Below are 21,092 nucleotides of genomic sequence, written 5' to 3'. Positions count from 1 at the left end.
AACGATCTGTCTATAAAAATTTGTTCGATGAACTGCGCGCCAAGAATGGCGGGGCTTGCCACATAAAAAGTGGCGCACCCTACGTGATCGAGAGCGCGACAAAGAGACACACGGAGACGACCCCAAACCCCAAACCCCCGATCCACTCCAAACCAAATTAAGCAAAGCCATGCCAAACCAATCTAAATGAAACCAATCCAAGGACGGCTGCACGTATCAAGATAATAAATGCTGACAGTATTTTATAAAGGCCGAGATGACTGAAAAACAATGTCGGCTGATGATTCCTTAAATCGCAGCCTAGTGCGGCAACCACGGTCGATCAACAAAAGCAGAAGTAGCTCGAGTGAGAAGGAAAACTCGGCCTCCAACGGTCTCTGCTCATAGAACAGCATACGACTGACGGACACCACAGAACTGCGGAACCCCTCACCGAACACATCCAACAGGGATTATGGGGAGATTTCAAACCAGACGGACGTCACCCTACCCAACAATACCACCCCCCCCCCCCAAAAAAAAAAAAGGTAAAAAAAATTTGGTCAGTGCATATGTTTATTATATATATGCTGCATAAACTTCCGTAGAATTACGTGTGAGTGGCTCACAAAAAAAGAAACGGGGATGATATATGTATTAATCGTTCATTTGTGTACAAATGAGCGAGGTATGCGCAGCGAGGCGATGCTCTAATCACTGCTACGTTGTCTGTGTAACCTGTCGGAAGGCGCGTTTGTGTTTTTCCGCTGCCCTTGTCAGCAGGCAAAAGTTCAACACACCCAATTTCGTCAGCTTGCATTTAGTTATTTTCGTAACTAATCAGGGTGAACGAGATTTTGTAGAAATGTGCGGAGCATAAACATAAACGTAGTACATTTCTTTCAAATTGGATAAGCGGTTCAGAAGTTCAATGTTTTGGGGTAGTTTCCCCGTCCCACGACTCTCGTGGAGACAGACTAACGGCTCGCGAGGAACAAAAGAAATACAATGAAAGCAACCTGTAACCGTGAGGACCTGTGAGTGTGAGGACCTGTGGGTAAGATGAGCGTGAAGACCTGTGTGAGTGTGAGGACCGTGAGGACCTGTGAGGTGTGAGGACCATGAGGAGCTGTGAGTGTGAGGACCTGTGAGTGCGAGGACCGTGATGACCTGTGAGTGTGAGGACCGTGAGGACCTGTGCGAGTGCGAGGACCGTGAGGACTTGTGAGTGTGAGGACCGCGAGGAGTTGTGAGTGTGAGGACCTGTGAGTGCGAGGACCGTGATGGCCTGTGAGTGTGAGGGCCGTGAGGGCCTGTGTGAGCGTGAGAACCGTAAGGACCTGTGAGTGTGAGGACCGTGTAGAGCTGTGAGTGTGAGGACCTGTCAGTGCGAGGACCGTGATGACCTGTGAGCGTGAGGACCGTGAGGACCTGTCAGTGTGATGACCTGTGAGTCTGATGGCCTGTGAGTCTGATGATTTGTGATGACCTGTGAGCGTGATGACCGTGATGATATGTGACCGTGACGACCGCGATGATGACGGCGAGTGAGTTTTGGTTTTGTGTTGAACCGTGAGAGTGAGTCCGGGTGATGACCCTATTTTGAATAAATCGTGATCGTGAGTGGGCGTGAGTCCTGATTGAGGAAAAAATAGTGATCGTGAGTTTGAGTGAGGACAGCTTAAAATGCCGACCTATGCACATGGGTAGCCGGGAGGGGTGAAGTATCACGCTCAGAAAGTTACTTTTGATTGCCGTGATAAACAACTGGATTAAGCCGATCCGATGAACTTTTTTGGAATAAACCCGTTCAAGATTCAGCCTGACAATTTCGGTCAATATCATTATATCATGTATGACATCTGTGGCAAACTGATGGATGCCTTTATAATGCATATAACGGGGAGATGTTCAAGATACCATCAAGCGGAGGCTGCATAAGACAGGTACGTTCGAGACGTATGTACAATTCGATCCACGAATTAGACGTAACGGCTACGTAAGTGTTTATTTAGGAGTATTCTCCAGTCAATGTTTTTGCGCAAGTTTGGCTTTAAGGCCTATAGATTTCGAGAATATAATCGAAGGGCTTAGAATCTGCTGCTTTAGACTGGCCAGTTTTTACTTTCCCGCTATGGAAAGGAAAACAAATAAAGAGAGAATTAAGTGGTGATTAAAGAACGAATTTTCCTCTGCCATTTACGTGCGAAGTTGGCGGTTCTCGATCAAACACAGTTTCAAGACCGTCATTAGATTGCCAACAGTGAAACTGCTTTTTGTGCCTCCAGATGGTACAGAACTTTGGAAAGGGTCCATTGACCAGATCTAGATCCCCGTATCTCGAAGGGGCTATTAGTACGAACTATCATATTATCATTGCTCTTATGTCCGACGTTCTTGGCGAGCGATTATTTTAATATTTTTGTTATGTATATTGTCTACTTGAACGTTGGATTAGGTCAAAACATGGCCCGGCGGTTTCAGGTGTACAACATACGTCCACCGTCTTCGCAAGAGATTGCCGTTTTTAGAGCGCATATCTTGGTGCCCGTTTCTGGGTTGAGATGGCGTCGGTGTAGCCGCGCTAGATTCAGCGGCAAAATTTTCGTCACGTGACCTCAACACCAATTAAACTGCCTGCTAAATTTAGCGGGGAAATTCAGTTTCTCCACTAGATTTAGCGGACAAAATCAGATTCTCCGCTAGATTTAGAGCGAAAATTGACGTCACGTGAACTCGGCACCAATTCAATTCCCCGCTACGTGACCTCAACACCAATTCGATTCCCTGTAAAGTTCAGCGGGGGAATTCGGCTTTTCCGTTAGATTTAGTCTAAAATTTCACTTTCTCTTCTAGATCTAGTGGACAAATTCAGCCTTTCCGCTAGATTTAGCTGGAAAATTGACGTCATGTAACCTCAACACCAATTCAGTTTCCAGCTAAATTCAGCGTAGAATCGAATTGGTGTTGAGGTCACGTGACGTCAATTTTCCCGCTAAATCTTGCGGAAAAACTGTTTGTTCAACGGTGACGTGACGCAAAGTCATGTAACTTCATTTTCCCGCTACATTTAGCGGGGCAACTGAATTGGGGGGAGGGGAGAGGAGGGGATGGAGAAAGGGGAGGAATAGGAGACGAGGAGGGGAGGAGGAGAGGGTACGTAGGAGGAGCGAGGGGCATATCTCCGCTGCATACCCTCCTCTCCTCCTCCTCAAAGAGTTGAGCTCGAATTTGGCATTGCAGCGATTTGTAAACGTCTTCCATTTTATTTTAGAGTTTTTTCTTATCTTCGTTGGGGTTTCACCAACGACTGAGGAACAAAAGGCTTCTGCCAGCTACTGCTTCAGTGCTGAAAACTAGCGCAATGCGATGCGTTCGTAGGACTGCTTGACTTCTTCGAACGGATCCTTGAGTCTAAGAAAGTCGAACGAAAAGTGAAACGCATTACAGGAAGTCACATTGCCAAGGCTACTCGCGATAGTTTGTGAAAGCTGCGGCGCTCATTCATTTCATTTCCTTTCATTTTATTCCCCTCAAGGGCCTCCGAAGAACGCATTACATCATGGGAGATTCAAAACAAGTGACGTAGCTTAACAAACAAACAGGGTAGCAAACCACGGAAAACATGTTCGGGATAGCAGATAGGTTAACAAACGAACAGGGTAGCAATAAACGGAAAATATGTTCCGGATAGCAGATGCTTTGCGATCTTTCCTGTTTTATTATTATTTTTCTTGCGTGTGTGTGAACAGTGCAGCGTAGTTTAGACCTTTTCAACGCGGCCGTTGATATCTTCAGAGCCGGAACTGCATAGCGTTCAGAGTAGAAGGGCATTGAACGAAGTAACATTCAGTGTGGAAGCGTAACATGATTCTACCCCGAATGCTTTTACTCTGCCCACAGCATGCTTCTACACTACCTTCAGAAAAGCTTAATATATTTTTCTTCATAGGCACAGAAGCATCACATACGTATTTTTAGGAGTAGAAGGAAAAGCTACGACAACCGGGTTTCCTGTAACAATAATAGTTTATTTACCATATACATGTATATATGGTGGGAGCTGGGGAAAGAAGCTTACAAGGAGCTTGACTGGTCCCCATCCCCCTCACAGGAACACAGCGGTGTCAAAAATTGTACAAAGCAAAGGAGTCCACCAATGCAAAACAGGAATAAAAAAAGGAAGAAAAGCAAACACTGGGCCGAAAATGTCAACAAGATATCAGCCACACACAACAATAAAGAAAATGGACTTACAAAATACAAAAAGTGAACACGACATTATTTCAAAGAAAATATTCACGGATCTCACGTAGGGTGAAAGATACTATGTCAACATTGGAATGCGAGAAAATGTTGAGCAATGTGGGCAGGGTTTTTCTAACCATCTGAAGGCCGTAGTCAGTACGCGATGTATGTATTATCCAAGGGTCAGGGTGACGAAGGGTATGCGTTTGCGGTTTTTTTCTGAGGGAAGCCAAGTCAAATAAGAACCTTTGTCTCTTGGTATATTCTTGTTTTTATTTCATGGCAAGTCTGTATTTGTAATATTAATGTATTTTTATTATCCCCAGAGTAACAAAAATTAGGTCCGTGTGAAAGTCATAAGGTACACTGCACACAAGTCTTATCCCCCTTTTTTGCATAAAAATATTCTATAAAGATTTCTTTTTGTCGTGGTGCCCCATATTAGATGACAGTAGTTTAAATGTGTTAAAAATAAAGTGTTATACAAGAGCAACTTAACACTTTGCGGGAGGATAGAACGGTGTCGATATAACATGCAGATGACACCAGCTACTTTTGAAATAATATAATCAATGTGCTGAGACTAAGACATGTGATTTGAAAACAAAACACCTAGGGTTGTGAAAGTGCTTACAATTTCTATGGGGGACGAGTATAGAACAGCCGGACTTATGCACAATGGATACGTCGAATTCCTGCAGTCGAAGGCTCCAGCGGGCGAGGCGTCCGGACGGATCCTTGAGGTTTGCGAGCCAGCAGAGGGCGTGGTGGTCTGTGGCCACGCGAAACGGGATCCCATACAAGTACGGGCGGAACTTGGTTATCGCGCAGACGACAGCAAGACATTTGTTGTCGGTCGTTGAATAATTTTGTTCCGCCATTAGAGACCGCCCGGCTTGCGTAAGCGATTACTCTCTCTGCCCCTTCTTGTCGCTGAACGAGTACTGCACCGAGACCGGTATTGCTGGCGTCCGTGTGGATTTCAGTCTCCGCCGACTGGTCAAAATGTCCGAGGATAGGGGGCGACTGGAGCCTTCGCTTGAGTTCCCCGAAAGCTTGCTGTTGCTCCTCTCCCCACTGGAACTGCACGTCGTCTTTCGTCAGATGCGTCAGCGGTGCAGAAATTTGCGCAAAGTCACGAACGAAACGTCTGTAATAGGCGCACAGCCCAAGCAATCTTCGAACGGTTTTCTTGTCTGATGGCTTCGGGAACTCGGCGACAGCGGACGTCTTTGTGGGATCAGGGCTTACACCCTGAGCACTCACGACGTGGCCCAAGAATCTCAGCTCACCACAGGCGAACCGACACTTGGAAGGCTTGAGGGTCAGCCCAGCAGCCTTGAAGGCCTGTAGCACGGCTCGCAGTCGCCTCAGGTGCTCGTCGAATTCACTTGCGAACACCACAACATCGTCGAGGCAGACGAGACAGCTTTGCCATTTCAAGCCGGCAAGGACGGTGTCCATAACGCGCCGGAAGTTTGCCGGCGCTGTGCACAGCCCGAACGGCATTACTTTAATCTCATACAGTCCATCCGGCGTGACGAAGGCTGTCTTCCCATGATCTTCGTTCGTCGACCTCAATCTGCCAGTACCCGCTCTTCAAGTACATCGACGAAAAGTATCGGGGGTAACGCAGCCGGTCCAGGGTGTCGTCGATGCGTGGCAGCGGGTAGACGTCCTTTTTTGTTACGGCGTTCAGTCGGCGATAGTCCACGCAGAACCGAAGAGTCCCGTCTTTCTTTTTCACCAGGACTACTGGTGAAGCCCACGGACTGCTTGAGGGCTGGACAATGTCTTCGTCGAGCATTTCTTGTACCTGCTGCTGGATGGCTTCCCTTTCTTTCACGGAGACCCTGTACGGCGGCCGAAGCACAGGGAGTGCGTCGTCATCGGTAATTATCCGATGTTTCGCAACCGTCGTTCGGCGCACCTTCGACGACGCGGAGAAGCACTCACTGAACTCGGCGAGAAGGTCATATGTTGCCGTCGTTCTGTGACTGGGAGGGACGGGTCGATGTCGAGCTCTGAGGACGTGATTGTCTTGTTCTGCGTCGGAGAGGCGTCTTCTGAGATCACGGCGATCGCGGCTGAGTCTTGAATTTCCTCGACGTAGCCCACAGCTGTACCCTTTGTAAGGTGCTCCGACTCTTGCCGGAAGTTGGTGACACGGGCTACGGTACGCCCGTCCTGGAGCTCGGTTACGCCTCTTGCAATGCCAATCCCTCGTCCGAGGAAAAGTTGGACGCTTCCTTTCAGCAGTCCTACACCGCAGGTGGCTCTTTCGGTCCCGACGGGCACAAAGACACTCGACAGCAGCGGCAGGTTTACGTGGCTGGCGATGGCTCGCACTGCAGCTAACGTCGGTTTGGTATTTTCCACCGATGGGACAGGCTTCCGAAGCGTCAGCTTGTTCTCCGCAAGGTCGATGATGGCGCCGTATTCACACAGAAAGTCCATTCCGAGAATGACGTCCCTCGAGCAGTCTTGCAGAACGACGAAGTTCACAAGGCATGTTTCGCCGTGAATCTCAACGCGAGCGGTGCATCTCCCGACTGGTGTGATCAGGTGTCCTCCGGCGGTTCTTATTTGTGGTCCATCCCACGGCGTAATGACCTTTCGAAGGCGGCGGGAAAGTCTCCCACTCAAGACTGAGTAGTCTGCTCCGGTGTCCACGAGTGCCGACGAGTCGAGGCCGTCGATAACAACGTTTAGGTTGTTGGACACCGAAGCAGGAGCGTCGTTGTGCTGCGTAGCGTCGGGAGAGTGGGAGCGCTCCGTCGTTCTTGGAGGCTCTTTACGTCGGTCGTCTTCGGCAACTCCACTTCCAGGGGTTGCCGCGCCTAGTTTCCCCGGCGAGGAGCGAGGGGCGACAAGCTTTCACGTCGGGGTCGATGCATCGGCGAAGCTGGACGTCGTGGCGAAGGCGATCGGAACTCTCGGCGGGACACAGGCTCGAGGGACTGAGGTCGTCGCAGGTACTCGTCGATCTCCCGAGGGCGTTCACCATACCGGGGGCGCGGGTCGTTTGGGTGGAATCCGCGCAGCCCGAGTCGTCGGTATGGGCATCGGCGGTACACACGATCGGCCTCGCCGCTGTGATAGCACGGCGGTCGTTGATCGGCCGTGCGCCACACATCCGTCTTCCTTGGCGACATTTGTTCAGTGCGGAATAACTCGGGTTGCCCTTCCACACGTCGGAAGGTTTGTGGCTCTTGTAGTACACGTCGAGGTGGCGTCGAATACTGCTGGGCAGCTGGCGCTGGTTTCTGAGCTATTGCGGCGTAGGTCAAAGAGGGCTCCTTGGGTGCTGGTACGCTGGCAGGAGCTTCAGGTTGGAATGCCCGCTGGACCTCCTCGCGGACAACTTCGGCTGTTGACACCGAAGCAGGCTGGTGGATAGCAGGCAGGAGCTTCTTGATTTCCTCCCGGACGACGTCCCGGAAGATCTCGCGTATGTCCGGGGTGTTGCTGCTGTACGGCGAGGGAGCACCGAAGCCAGGAAGTCTCTGATAGTGGGAGACGCGTGCTTGAAGGGCACGTTCGATGTTAGTTGCCTCGGTGATGAAGTCTCGGTCGGTGATAGGCGGGTTCCGCACAAAGCCCCCGAAGATGGTCTCTTTCACTCCTCGCATCAGGAACCGCAGCTTCTTCTCTTCAGGAGCGTTTGGGTCGGCGCGGTTCATGAGGCGGAGAACGTCCTCGACGAAACTTTTGACGCCCTCGTTTGATTCTTGGCTTCTTGCTTGAAGAAGTTCTTCGGCCCGCTGATGTCGCGGCTGGCTTGCAAAAGTGCGTCGAAGCTCCGCCTGGAAGTCTTGCAAGGACGAAATCGACGCTTCGTGGTTCTCGAACCAAGTGCGTGCCGTGCCTTTTAGAGCGAAGTAGACGTTCTGAAGGCACTGCTCCGGAGTCCATGCGTTATGGCGAGCAACTCGTTCGTAATGTTGCAGCCAATCTTCAACGTCCTCGTGGACCTCCCCGTGGAATGGCGTCGGAGTCCGGGGTGCGAGGGGAGGCTATATGACGGCGGCGGCGGCAAGGGTTTTGCGACGACTGGTTGTTCATCGTCGGCCTCGTTGGCTGCCTGGTCCGGGGTGGCAGAAGTGGGTGTTCCGGGGGTAGACCTTGGGTGCGGCGACTGGATCGGGTCTCGATCTGGTCTTTGCTCGGTCCTCGGCAGGCTGAGTTCGGACTTGTACTACGGAAACTCGGAGGGGAGCGCTGCACGGGCATGCGGTTACCCCGCACCTCCAACAAAATGTCACGGGTGGTGACCAATAAACAAGAAATAAGCAGGAATAAATAAACGTTTAATGTGGCGAATTTGTGCCAAAAATAAAAGGGTACAAAAGATAATAACAGAGCGTCGCGGGCGTCGAAGTCGGCGTAGCAGCAGAGTCGAACCCTGGGGCGAAACTGACTCGACAAGGTCGCGGGGGGCCTCTTGCCTAAGGTGAGTCGCTATCTTGGAGATTCGGCGGAGAAGGTTCGAGCGTAGCGCGCTCGGGGCGAGAATGAACGCGCACTTTCTGGAACAACAAAAGCAGAGATAAACGATAGAAGTTACGTCTGGAACAAGAATAAACGAGAACTTTCTGGAGGTTCGTGATCGAGCGTTGCTTTCTCAGCCCTGCGCGCGGCGATATATTTAAATGTCCGTTCTTTGAAATGTAAAAGTGATAATTTCATCACTTCTTTGGATCAACTCTGTATTTCGTTTCAAGTGGTGATGCTTTCGAAAACATGGTACGTAGCAGATGACGATGTCCTTATCGTGCCGGGTTACAATCACCTCTTCACTAGTCGAAGCGGAAAACAAAGGGGAATTGTTTGTTTTTATGTTCGACAGGATATTAGATGCGAAATACCCGATGCCTTTTGCCGAAATTACAGACGACTATGAAATCGAAACTGTGAAGCACGGACGTCAGCTGCTATCTGTAAAGTCTCGACCGCCAGCTGATAACTTTAATACTTCTTTTCGTCTTTTCTTCAGAGGTATCTTGATTTTATATCCTTGTATAACTGCTTTCTTGTTCTGGGCGGTGAAGTAAATTTAAATAGTTCGAAAACCTCTTCTCTTTCCTCACGAGAGAGTAGTATACTCATTAGTAGTTGTTTTTGCCATGTGATTGTATACCCAACACGAATTACGCGTTGTACGGCAAGTTGCATAGACGTTTTATTACCAATATAAATAATTTAGTTAGCAGTGCAGGTACTATTAGTAGTGCCATAAGCGATCATTTACCATTTTTTTAAAACCCGTGATTTATTGGGGAGCTTCGATATACTCGTAACTTTCCAAATGATAACCGACTGCCAACTGCAGTCTTTTCAAATCACAGTCATGCAAACAGAGGGGACTTCTGTCGTCTCAAAGTAATGCGTGAACGAAGCATATGATGACTTCATAAATATTTTGAAGGCAATTAATATACATCGCATCGTTTCCATATAAGACGGTTACTGCTAAAAAAAACGAACAAGAAAGCCATGGGTCACGCCATCTAGTTTAACAATAATAAGAAAAAATAATCGCTTATATAAGGCGTACCTCTGTTTAAAAGGTGACGGTGACCATGCAGTTTTCATGTACTGTCGCAATCAACTCACATCTGCACTAAAAAAGATCAAAAATCGAATATCACAAACGTCATTTTTGACCATGCTCACAAGACGCGTCCTGCGATTGTTTGGCAGTTGATAAACGAAGTACTTCAACGCAGCAAGCAGAAGAGTTCAAAGACGAACTTTCACTTTCTGGTGAAAGCGTGTCCGGAATGCAACTCTATGTGCTCTTTAACGGACATTCACCTAACTTGCCTTCTAGCGTGTACAATGAGCATGCTTCCTCGCTGATCTCGCACCGTGTAGCAGACGCAATTTTTCTGCAACCGACAGAGGACTGGAAGTGATCCGTATATTTATGAAACTGATTAACAGTAAAAGCTATGACATGGACGATATGCAAATAAAGCCCGCTAATGTCGCATTCGATGTAGTGGCCCACTCTTGGTATATATATACTTAGCCTTGTCGAGTGGCCAATTTCCGAATAACATGAAACTTGCGAAAGTTTAAGTTTTGCATGAAGGTGGAGACATAAGTTTAGTTACAAATTACAGACCAATCTCGGTTCTTTCAACATTTTTCAAAGGGCTGGAAAAAATTATATTATATCGTTTAGACAAATTTTTCGCCCAGAAATCAGTGCTAACTGACTCCCAGCTCGGATATCGCAAAGGAAAATTCACGGAAAGCGCTTTGATTTCGCAGAAAGAAATAATATTACACACTATAGAATGCAACCGGCTGACAATGGGAATATTTATTGATCTTAGTAAACCGTTTGACTTGCTTAACCATTCAACGCTCCTTGATAAACTTTCGTGTTATAGCATACGTGGCACGCCTTTCATAATTATTCATTCATATTTAGAACATCGTAAGCAACGCGGCTCAGTGAATGATCATATTTCCTCTTTGCAAATCTTGAAGTTTGGTGTGCCCCAAGGCAGCATACTCGGCCCTCTGCTGGTCAATGTGTATATAAACGATCAAGTCAGTACTCGCAACCAAGCACGCTTTATGGTGTATGCAGACGACACGAGTATATTTCTATCTGCATCGAATATGGACGAACTATACTCAGGGGAAACTTAGTTCTGGAAAAGTTTATTTCGTGGTCAACAATAAATGGTCTTAAAATAAATACTGCAAAATCTAAAGCTATTTTGTTTACACCTGTAAACAAGCACGTTATTAGTAATTATCCTCTAGAGATTATCACCGACCAGATTGAAAAAGTTAAATAGCACAAAATGCTAGGTGTCATTTTTTAGAACATGTGCAATGGGATAACCACATCCAATACTTAGTTATGAAACCGTCAAAAGTTTTTAGAATAGTATATCACTGTCGCTCCTTGCTGCCTGTAAATATTAACGCAAATTTATTATGCTCTCTTTAGCTCACAATCTATATATTGTCATTTGGTTTGGGGCACAACAATCAAAAATTTTTTTAATAAACTTACGATTCTACTAAAGAAATTCTGCGTTTTGTTGCAAATGTGCGTTACGACAGTCATACCGAACCATTATTTCGTAAATTCACCGTCATGAAGATTGCCAGTGTATGCGAGTGCCGCTTGGTATGTTGTTATTTATTTTCGACCGATGAGTTTATTTCCCTTTTGTCTAATATATCCCACCTGACAAAACGTGAGTCGTCGATCCTTGTCAGACGCAGAGAGTTCTGGAATGTACCTCATATTCGTACAAGTTATGCACTGCAAACTATAGTGCATAACCTGCCTACATTACTCAACAAGCTCGTTATAGACCACAATGGCATTCACTGTTCAGCAAAAAAGGATGTATGCGTTTATTTTATTTAGACAAAGTGTAGTGCATAGAAGTTATTGTTTTTACCATGCCTTGTGAGTGCAGGGGCACCAGACCCGGACAAGCTACCTCATCGAAGCGTTTTGTCTGATGCCCCCAGCGCAATATTGGTGAAAATAAATATTGCTTGCATGCTTACCTTTCTGTACATTGTAAGAGCTGGACGCGTTCACATCTTCAGACAAATCCTCAAAATTGTGCCGTTGGAAGAAAAACAAACACCCAAGTTTCTCGAGAGGTTTACCGTCTTGGGTTTGGCCGATCGCCGTATTAGTGAACCGTCGGTGGCTTTGAGTGAAAAAGACGTTTTTTTGCAGTCAGTTCGTTTAGACCAGCGTGACTAGCGGGGTCAGTTTTAAAACTAGCGTCCCAGCGTGGCGAACTTTTATACAACACGCGAGAGGTGGCGCTGTGGTGGCCCTAGGGTAACAGTTTCTTAATAAAACTCACGCTTACAAGTAAGGCCAACGATTGTAGTCAAAACGCGTAAGACACGTGCCTTGAGAGTGTGGTTCGCCGCCATTCACTTCTAAAGGCCGCTCAGTACAGTGCTGCGCCGCCATTTTCTCTCAAGTGCCGATTGAAATACGGGCCTCGTGCACTGACGTATTTGAGGCTACTTGCGAGCATAGGCCTCGGAAGTATATCTGATGTTGGGGGGCGACATCTGGAACACATGTCGATTCGCGTAGTTCACCACTGAATATATATATATATATACATATATATACATATGACATCTTGGGGGCTAAGTAGGCTGTAGGCGTATTTTTATAGAAGTAGAAGCCACCGAGGGTAAACAAACTGGAAAGGTTTAATTCAACATGTATAAGTCATACAAAAACCGCGACGTTTCGAAGGGGGACCCTTCTTCCTCAAGCGGGACTTGAAAAGTGAGACATCAAATATCGAGCGAAATATCGCAGAAGCAAGAAAACCAAAAAACAAAAAAATACATAAAATACAAAGATAAAAAGATAAAAATAAAAATTCAAACAGCAAACGCAAAACATGGACGAGACCAGTGTCATCCACGACCTCGTGTGGCACGCAGGGCACAAAGGCGGGCGATCCGAACCGGGCACACTCGTAATTGCCCGCCGCGGGCCAACTCCGGACAACGATCGCCCCGTCGCGGCCCCCTCCAGTTAAGTCTCGTCAAGGGCGCCCACGATCACCCTGTGCATTGCACACGGCAGTCACGGAATATGATGAATGAAGGGCATGAAATTTTGAGAGAGAATGTAAAACGGGGGGACCATTATGGGGTAGGGAAACAAGATTTTAGCGCTCATTTTCTAGCTTTAATATGTTGCATGTTGCACCCTCACCTCAAAAACACCAGTCTTCCGTTGAAAAGCACAAGAAAACTAATTTTAAAGCTAAATAAACGATCTTCAATGTGCACCTGGTGGATGCATGCGGAGCCTATTTGGGAGGTAGTCTAGCAACGTTGTGGAATCTGCTACGTAGTCGTGACGTAGCATATTCCTTTGGAGCAGCGCCGCTCTTCGGCATTTCAACGTTTTCCTTCTTAACTTTCCTCCTCAACTCACAAATCGCGCATTGTACCAAACGGTCCAAGAAAACGGAAAGGAAGGACTCCCCTCTTTCTCGGACCCTCGTTCGTGCAACCGGAAACAGCCATTCTCTCCCTAGAAGATTAGCCCGTCGCTCAAAACTCGAACAAAAGTTGCTTTCCCCACCTCGTTCAGTCCTAAGCTGACAGTGTTGTGGAAACTACGTGCTGCTTGGGCCAGCCACACGCTCGTCTCCCCATGGGTACTTCGAACGGCTCGGTTGTAACGCGGTGAAGCTATTGACACCACCACAACGCTGACAACGCCACCAAGCGCAAAGCTCATAATCTCTCCAGCCTTGCTACGTCACGAACGCGGGGAACAACGAGGTAGAGGGGCTTAGAGTGATAAACCGGAAGTCCGGTTGCCGCCGTATTTTACGCAAATGTGACCACTCGTCACGTGACCTCCCAAGAGCCGTGACGTCACAGGTAAGATGGCAGCGCCCAGAGCTGGCGGATGCGAGTTTGTTCGGTGCGCGGTAGCCGTGATGTGCAGCTGCTTTCCGACGACTTCGGGCTTCTTCGTGCTCGCTGACGCAGGTATAATGTGAAAATATGAAGGAATGAGACTTTATACCGTTTTGGCGCAAGATCGCTCTGGATCATCTGGATATTAACGCCTGTGAGACAGCATCAGCTCTGCATCGCCGTACCGGTGCTCGGATTCCGGGATGTGTCCGAGGACTGATAGAACTTTGAGTGCTTTTAACATGAAATTTTCGCATTCTCTTAGCTTTGTTTGAACGTTGAAATATCTGAGAATCTACGCGAAATGTATAAGTCGCGTTAGGGCCTAAGGGAAGTTGTTTCAGCCCTCCGTAACCGAACAACCATAGCAACGTTTAGCGAGAAAGCTCCTGCGATTCTTTTGTGCTAATCCACGATTCTACATTCGATCGCTTTTCTTCCTTTTTTTTGTGTGTGTGTGAGTGCGAAGTGCACCCTTATTTTTAGCTACGAGGATGGCGTTTTATTGAGTATGGGGAAGAATAAATCGTTGCAGGCACCTGCTTCAAAGCTATTCGACTTGCTATAAGAACAACTGTTTTGGTGCATGCATCGATTAACTGCGCATTTTTTCTGTTTTGTAGGATTTATTGCAGCTATACTCTTTTTCATCAAGAGTGCATTGTATTAGTCTGTCAATTATTTAATTGTTCTAATTACCTGGATAAGATGATTCATATTTGTGTTCATCCCTTGCCTGAAGAGCAGTCTTGTTGAAAAATGTTGACTACCATTCCTTTCGGTCTCTTCAATAGACTCTTTTTAAAAGTGTGGGCTGTCTATACTTCGCATCACCGTAACTTGGAAAAGGCCAACCGCCACAGCCCCCTCGAGCCAATCAGAGAGACGGAGCGAAGGTGTGTGACAAATCTGTGCAGACGAGCACTCTGGTGATATGTTGTAATGTGCCTCTCTCCAATGTGTGTATTGACTCACCGAGGCCTTTGCCGTCTGCCAAATTCCGATGAAACAAATTACAGTAGCTACTACTGTAATTACCCCAGGCTTTCAGACTTTGGGCATTTGTTCGACAAGAATGTTATGTCCGCCATCCCTGTGAATTCGGCTCAGCACGTATTGGACTCGAATGCTGCATTCGCATTCAACGTGAACGGGGGCCCATTCGTGTGCTTTACGCCGAAAAAAAATGGTGACAGTTGTGTTGCTTGATAAGGTTCTGCAAAGGGTCTATTGTGTCATACATATAGGAAGTGTCATGCTGTATAACAATGCATCAACACATACTATTAAACTATATGCTCAGAGGTGTGTTTGTTTTTCCAATTAACAAGTTACAGCAGTGTGCTTTAATGCTATTATCATGTGTGTAGTTTTAAGTATCCTCTCTGCAATGCCTACGAAGGCTCCTGGAAGGAATAAACTAATAAATAACATTTTCAGATCACTGGAGTTGGTTTTCGAATGCACCACATGTTCAGGAAATGTTGAACGAGTGCAGCCCCTTGCAAGAAGTTCGCCAGTCTGGTATGACCCTTTAATTAATATTGAAGGGTCAGAGATGCGAGTGTCCTCGTAAGGTCCAGAGCGTGCAGTGGACACAATTCTCGGTGTGTAGACTCTCAAGGCATGAAGGCAAGCGGACATATGTTTATCTGGTTAGTGTATCAAATATGTTTATTTCCACTTGATTACATAATTATTGATTCTTAGGAAATGGTTCCATAACGAGTTCTTTTTGTGACAGTCTCGTGTCAGGCGTTCAGTCGTAGTACCTGTGGACCTTGTTGTCGGATGACGCTCCTGGCACGTCGGTGTTCAGTTTGGTCGAGTGGCAACTTTGACCGACTGATGCTGTCTTGTAATCATACGTCATGTGCGGCCACTGACGTCTGATGCACTGAAGCTGCAGGGCTGGCTTCTAATCCGAAAATTTTCCTGGTAGTTTTCGTCATCAATGCAGCAAGCTCGGGCATGTATTGCTTACGTGGCTGTGCCTTTTGCTGTACCGTTGACAGCTGGCAACAATTTTTGTTTGCTATCCAAGTCTGGTGATGCTTGCAGTTCACCTTTGAGAGCAACCAACCCTTCTATTCCTTCAAGTCACTCAGGGGCATTCTCCCTCAAAGTTGGAAATTGTGTGCTTCGTGGAGTGGACACAGAAAATTGATGTCAGCAAATTTTTAGGTATTGTCCTTGGACGACAACCGACACCAAATCCACTGTCACTGCATCGCCGCTCACCTGCTTTGTCGTGCTTACCTCTTGTTGAGGTGATGGACATGAGGAGCTTCGGGGTAATCAGGGATTCAGAATCTTCGATTCAGCACCTTCGGCATCGGGGACAAAGGTCGCCGAAGGTAATTCTTAATCTCCCGTGGTCGCTCCTCGAGACGTAATCGAGGGTCGTTTGGCACGAACCCTCGCAGACCAATTCATTGGTACGGGCTGCTTTGGTAGACAAGGTCGGTTTCATGCACTGGTAGCAAAGTGGTTTTCGGTCGCACATTCGCATCACCTACGTTTTCCTCGGTGTACTTTGTTGAGCACAGACCTACACACGATGTCGGGAATGCTTCGGCGTCAGAGTGTCTCATTGAATTGGCATTGAATACTAAGGGGCAGCCGGTGGCGGTCGTCGTGCCATTGTGGCGTAAGTTGCCCTTGGTTTGTCAGATGCCGCTTCGCTCGCAGAAGTCTCGGTTGAAATACCTGTCAAACTTGTTCCAAAACAATCTCGGCAATCAAAATAAAAGCCGGGCAACTGATGGCAGAAAGTAGCTTCCTGATCTCCTCCCAGACAACGTCGTGGATGATGTCGTGGATGCCTGGGAGGCTGGCGTCGAAGTAGTAGCTGGACAACTCGAGTGTCGAGACGCCGGGAAGTTGTTGATAGTGGCAGGCTCGGGCATGCAGTGCACATTCCATGTTGGAAGCCTCGGTGATATGAACACTTCGACTGTTGTTGGGGGTTGCGGACAAGGCTGCCGAAGGTGTTGTCCCTCACGTGAGGGGCATGGGATTCTTAGGTTCTTGTCTTCTGTAGCCTCAAGGTCGGCGTGGGCGTGGGCGCTCGATCAAGCGCAAAACATCCTCCACGAGTGCGGTGGCGCTCTCGTTGGGGCAGTGTCCTGGACAGAATCAAGAATGCGGCTCTCTCTCGTTGATGGTGGCTGACGAATGCGCGCTTCAGCTCGATCTTGCAAACTTCCCATGACGTTAAGGAGGATCCATGGTTCTCAGACCAGCGCCGGCAGTTTCTTCCACGAGAAGTATAGGTTCTGCAGGAGCTAGTTGTCTGTCCACCCAATGTGGCGGGCGACACTGTCATATTGTTCAATCCAGTCCTTGACGTCTTCATACAGCTTGCGTGAAAAAGCGTCGGAGTGTGATTTGCGACGGGCATGCAAACAATGGTGGGAGGGGACACGGTTTGCTGCTACAGGTTTGTCATTGTTGGCTTAGTCAGCTTCGGATTTTCTGACAGGAGACCGAATTCCGGTGGTTTTTCCTGGTAGCAGCAACTGGCTCGGATTTCAGGTGCTTCGTGGTGTATTTCCGAGGTTACTCCTTGTGGTATTCGGTCGTCTTGCGGCTGTTCTGCCAGGCTCGGGTCAGGACTTTGCTTACGGCTCGACGGGGGTATAAGACGCAGGATAGTCCGCCAGCCGTGTCCCATTATCGAGTAACTCGGCTGAAGAGCCGCCGGGTTCACACAGAGTGAAGGGCTATGGGTGCCCAGCACCTCCACCAGAACATGCGATTACAGCTGAGCATGACCTGCAGTGTCCCAGAATAGTGAATATTGATAGAAGATAGGACCGGAACAAGGATCCGTGACAGTATAACAAAACTCGCAGAAGAGAATCTATCCTGACCACTGAAGAAGCTGCATTGCTTTAGTGGCATTCTGTCCGAATAAATCCTCTCCTTTGGGGTTTGGCGACTGCCGTGGACGAACTGAACTGAAATGGATGTGGGACCACTTTTCTGGTAATGAGCCACTGCAGACTGTTGCCACAAAGCGGCGTGAGCTGGGTACGTAACACGCTCGATGAAATGTCCGGACAGCTTGCAATTCGCGTAACGAGTGTGGATGAAACGTTTGTGTTGACGAAACGTGCGACAGACCAGCGGGATCAATAATAACTGCAACACCTGTGCTCCGTGAAAGTGCACGTCAACGCCGGAACAATTTCGGAAGCAGCACAGTATCACCTAAAGCATGGCACAGGAACTACCAGCTTGAAGGCAGCTCTTCGGTGCGCCGCACACCTGTGCTCCGTGAAAGTGCACTTCTACGCCGGAACAATTTGTAAGCAGCACAGCATCATTCAGCACGGCACGGGAACTACCAGCTTCAAGGCAGCCTTCCGGTGCGCCGCACAACCGAAGTGAGCCCTCGGTCATTTGATCGAAGCTGCACCACGATTGCACACCGCCAAGCACGACTCACGCAATTTCCATCGCTAAACTGTGTTTCCAAATATATTGCTCACGCTTCACTGCAAACATCGAAGATTCCGATGGTCAACGAGAGCACAGAAATGTCGCCTTAAATTTTATCCTAGCGGTATCCGAATCAATCCGAGGTCTGAGCAACGTAGGTCAGGTTGACTCTTCCGTGGCAATATCCCGGTCGGTCACCAGCGAAATGCACACCGTTCCTCCGTATTTTCACGTTATACCTACGTCAAACACCACGCTGAGCTCTGAACTCGCTTTCGACCGGCTTCATATGACGGCTTCCGCGTCTGAAATCAACTCGCCGAGACGAACGACAACCAACAAAGCATCCGACAAGCTCCGGCCCAGCTGGGGCCAGCCGCTGCATGGGCGCTGCCATCTTTCCTGTGACGTCACGTATTTGGTTTGGTCATGTGACGTGTGGTCAAATTTGCGTACAATGGCAGCCGCCTTATGGGGGTCACTTTCGAGTGCAGACCGGAACCCCGGTTTATCGCTCTGAGCCCCTCTACCTCGTTGGCGGGGAATCGTTTTTTTTCTGTTTTTGTTTGCGCCGGATATCCCATGACGCATCGCGCTGTCCGTTCGCTTCTCTTCAAGCGCTTGCTCGAGTGCACCGTTTGGAACGAAAACTATAGCCAATCGTTCAAAATACAAACGTGCGATTATCATTTACGGTTATTATCCGTCATGCTTGACTCATTTCCGAACAAAATTTGAATATTTAAATTTTTGTTTCCGTACCCCTTTAAGGCGACCAACTCGTCGCAGAAAACTACTGTCCGGTATGGGTAAGCGCCAAGCTGCGCCGCACTGCCCCGGGGAGGCTCCGCGTCGTCGGCTGGCAGAACCGGCGCTCCCAGAGATAAAGCGCGAGTCCCGCCGCAAACGGCTCATACGTCATCCGCGACAATGGGGCACCACTATTATACTCGGAAGTTGACCAAAAATCGCAGTGTGAAATAAATCTTCGCACAACACATTCACAACAGCTGAACACAAGTGGGTGTCCCAGGACTTTCTTTAATTCCATATTTTACAGCATCAAACTTATAGATCAGGTGGACTTCTTTCAGTTCGCGTTCTAGATTTGATTTAAAGGCAGATTGAAGCAACGTTACAGAAAGTTTATCGAATGAGTGGTTTGGTTGTGTTAGATGTTTGGAAAGTGGAAGGCTGGGCACTTTGGTGGAGTGGGATCTGTGATTATTAAACCTTTCATTCAATGCTCTCATGGTTTGTCCTACGTACTGCATCTTACACACCTGACAGTCGAGAAGGTAGACGACATATGGACTGCAGCACCGGAGATCTCCGTGAATTTTCATGCTAAAGTTGGATTTCGTACTCCTGGCAGTATCAGTCGTCACCATGTGGGGGCACACGTTGCACTTAGGTTTCCCACATGGGCTGCACCCCGAAGACTGGGCGCGCGTTGTGCGCGAATGTACGAGGGTGTCTCTCAAATTTTTTATACATCGGTATACTACGCGGGGAGGTGATGGTTTGTTTAAAAACAGCCGTGAAAGTTACACTTATGCCGCTTGTGCAGGTGAGTTACACGGCCAGGGGGACATACTTAAGGGGCTAATCGTAACGATCAGTCGGCTAATTAATTTAAATTCGTTAATTAACTTTTTAAATAATGAAAATAGACATTTGGTTCCAATTATAAACTTGCTCAGCGTCATCGAAAACCACTAAATCAGAAATTTTCAGAAGTACTTTGTGCGCGTGAGAAGCGTAATAGTGCCCTAAAGTCACCACTCTATATATATATATACAGGGTGTTTTTTTTTTTTTTTAATGCACAGTAGGAAGTGGCTCCGCAGTGGATACGTTTTCGGCAAACCCACAAAGAGTAGGCTTCTGATGACGAGTACGTTTTTCCAGCAGGTTCCACGGAAGTAAATGATGTAATGTTGCAGCCGATGACAGTATTCCCGTCGCTGGTTGGCGTAGGCCATGACGGAACCAGGAAACTGAGCAGCATACTTACCCACTTACTTATATAGAAAGACGTAGCAGCTTATTTCCGAGGTAAAAAGAATAAGGTTTTAAAGCCAAGCGCCAATGGGCATTAAAAAGTTGCTGTACCATGTCTGTTCCCTAATGTCCCCGCACATCTCTTGGGACCAACGACGAAGAGCAACAAACCGAAGGCCCCCACCGATCGAAGCGGAGCTCGGGCTGCAGCCAGTTCTGTCACCACCTATGGTGTGACTGTTACAAATGGACCCGAAGCAGACGACGATGACATCCCCCGAACAGACATGAGCACCTACGTTTGGTGGATCACTCAACGCTGCGTAGTGAGAACTGAACTGCCATAAGGAACCTTGATATGTGTCCACTCTTGGCACGTGTCTAGCACGTTTTTGCAACACTGGTCGGCGCTACTTGTAGGAAATGCCTTTATCAAGGGGCTTTAATTTCACAGCGACGGCACCGCAACCATTTCGCCAGCTACCGCTGCGGAGCGCGCTCCTCCGCTGATGTCGCTCGAGTTCCCAAAGTGACCCCTCTAGTAACGATCCTTGCGACTGAACTGTGTTTCCACTGGTGCCGGTGTTCTCTGTTATGAGTAACTCATCTTCTCTTCTTCACATATTATATCAGAGTTATGAGTACGCGCCTGTATATGTTGTGTTCAGGGAGTTCGGTGGCCGAGTGTGCTCGGAGCTCGTGGTCCGAAAGCTAGCGTTGCAGAACCCAGGGGTCCCACAATCAATCCACAACTCTGCCCTTTTCGAACTGGATGAGCATGGTACCGGCGTGCCGTTGCGTATCCCTACGGCGTCGTACACGTTTAAGACCCCAGGCTAGCAGCCGCGCTGCACTTTCTAAATTGATCATCTACACTGGGTAACAATGTCGCCATCTTCTCGCGGACTAAATTCCTGCTGTATAAGACGACTAACGATAAATTTGTTTGTTTGTTC

At 48.0% G+C, this 21,092-nt stretch overlaps 1 protein-coding gene across 1 annotated transcript; it reads right to left on the bottom strand.

The window, feature by feature from the left end:
- Positions 1-19,133: 19,133 nt before the first annotated feature.
- Positions 19,134-19,652, bottom strand: LOC120844035 (the record flags this gene model as incomplete). Its single annotated transcript, XM_040215623.1, has 1 exon — positions 19,134-19,652. A coding segment is annotated over one exon (519 nt), but the record flags the coding sequence as incomplete, so codon positions are not given.
- Between the last annotated feature and the right edge of the window lie 1,440 nt (positions 19,653-21,092).

Source organism: Ixodes scapularis, unplaced genomic scaffold (assembly GCF_016920785.2).
Source record: "Ixodes scapularis isolate PalLabHiFi unplaced genomic scaffold, ASM1692078v2 PGA_scaffold5__190_contigs__length_132052651, whole genome shotgun sequence".
In the NCBI taxonomy this organism is placed as follows: domain Eukaryota; kingdom Metazoa; phylum Arthropoda; class Arachnida; order Ixodida; family Ixodidae; genus Ixodes; species Ixodes scapularis.
This window is presented reverse-complemented; position numbering and strand designations above follow the sequence as displayed.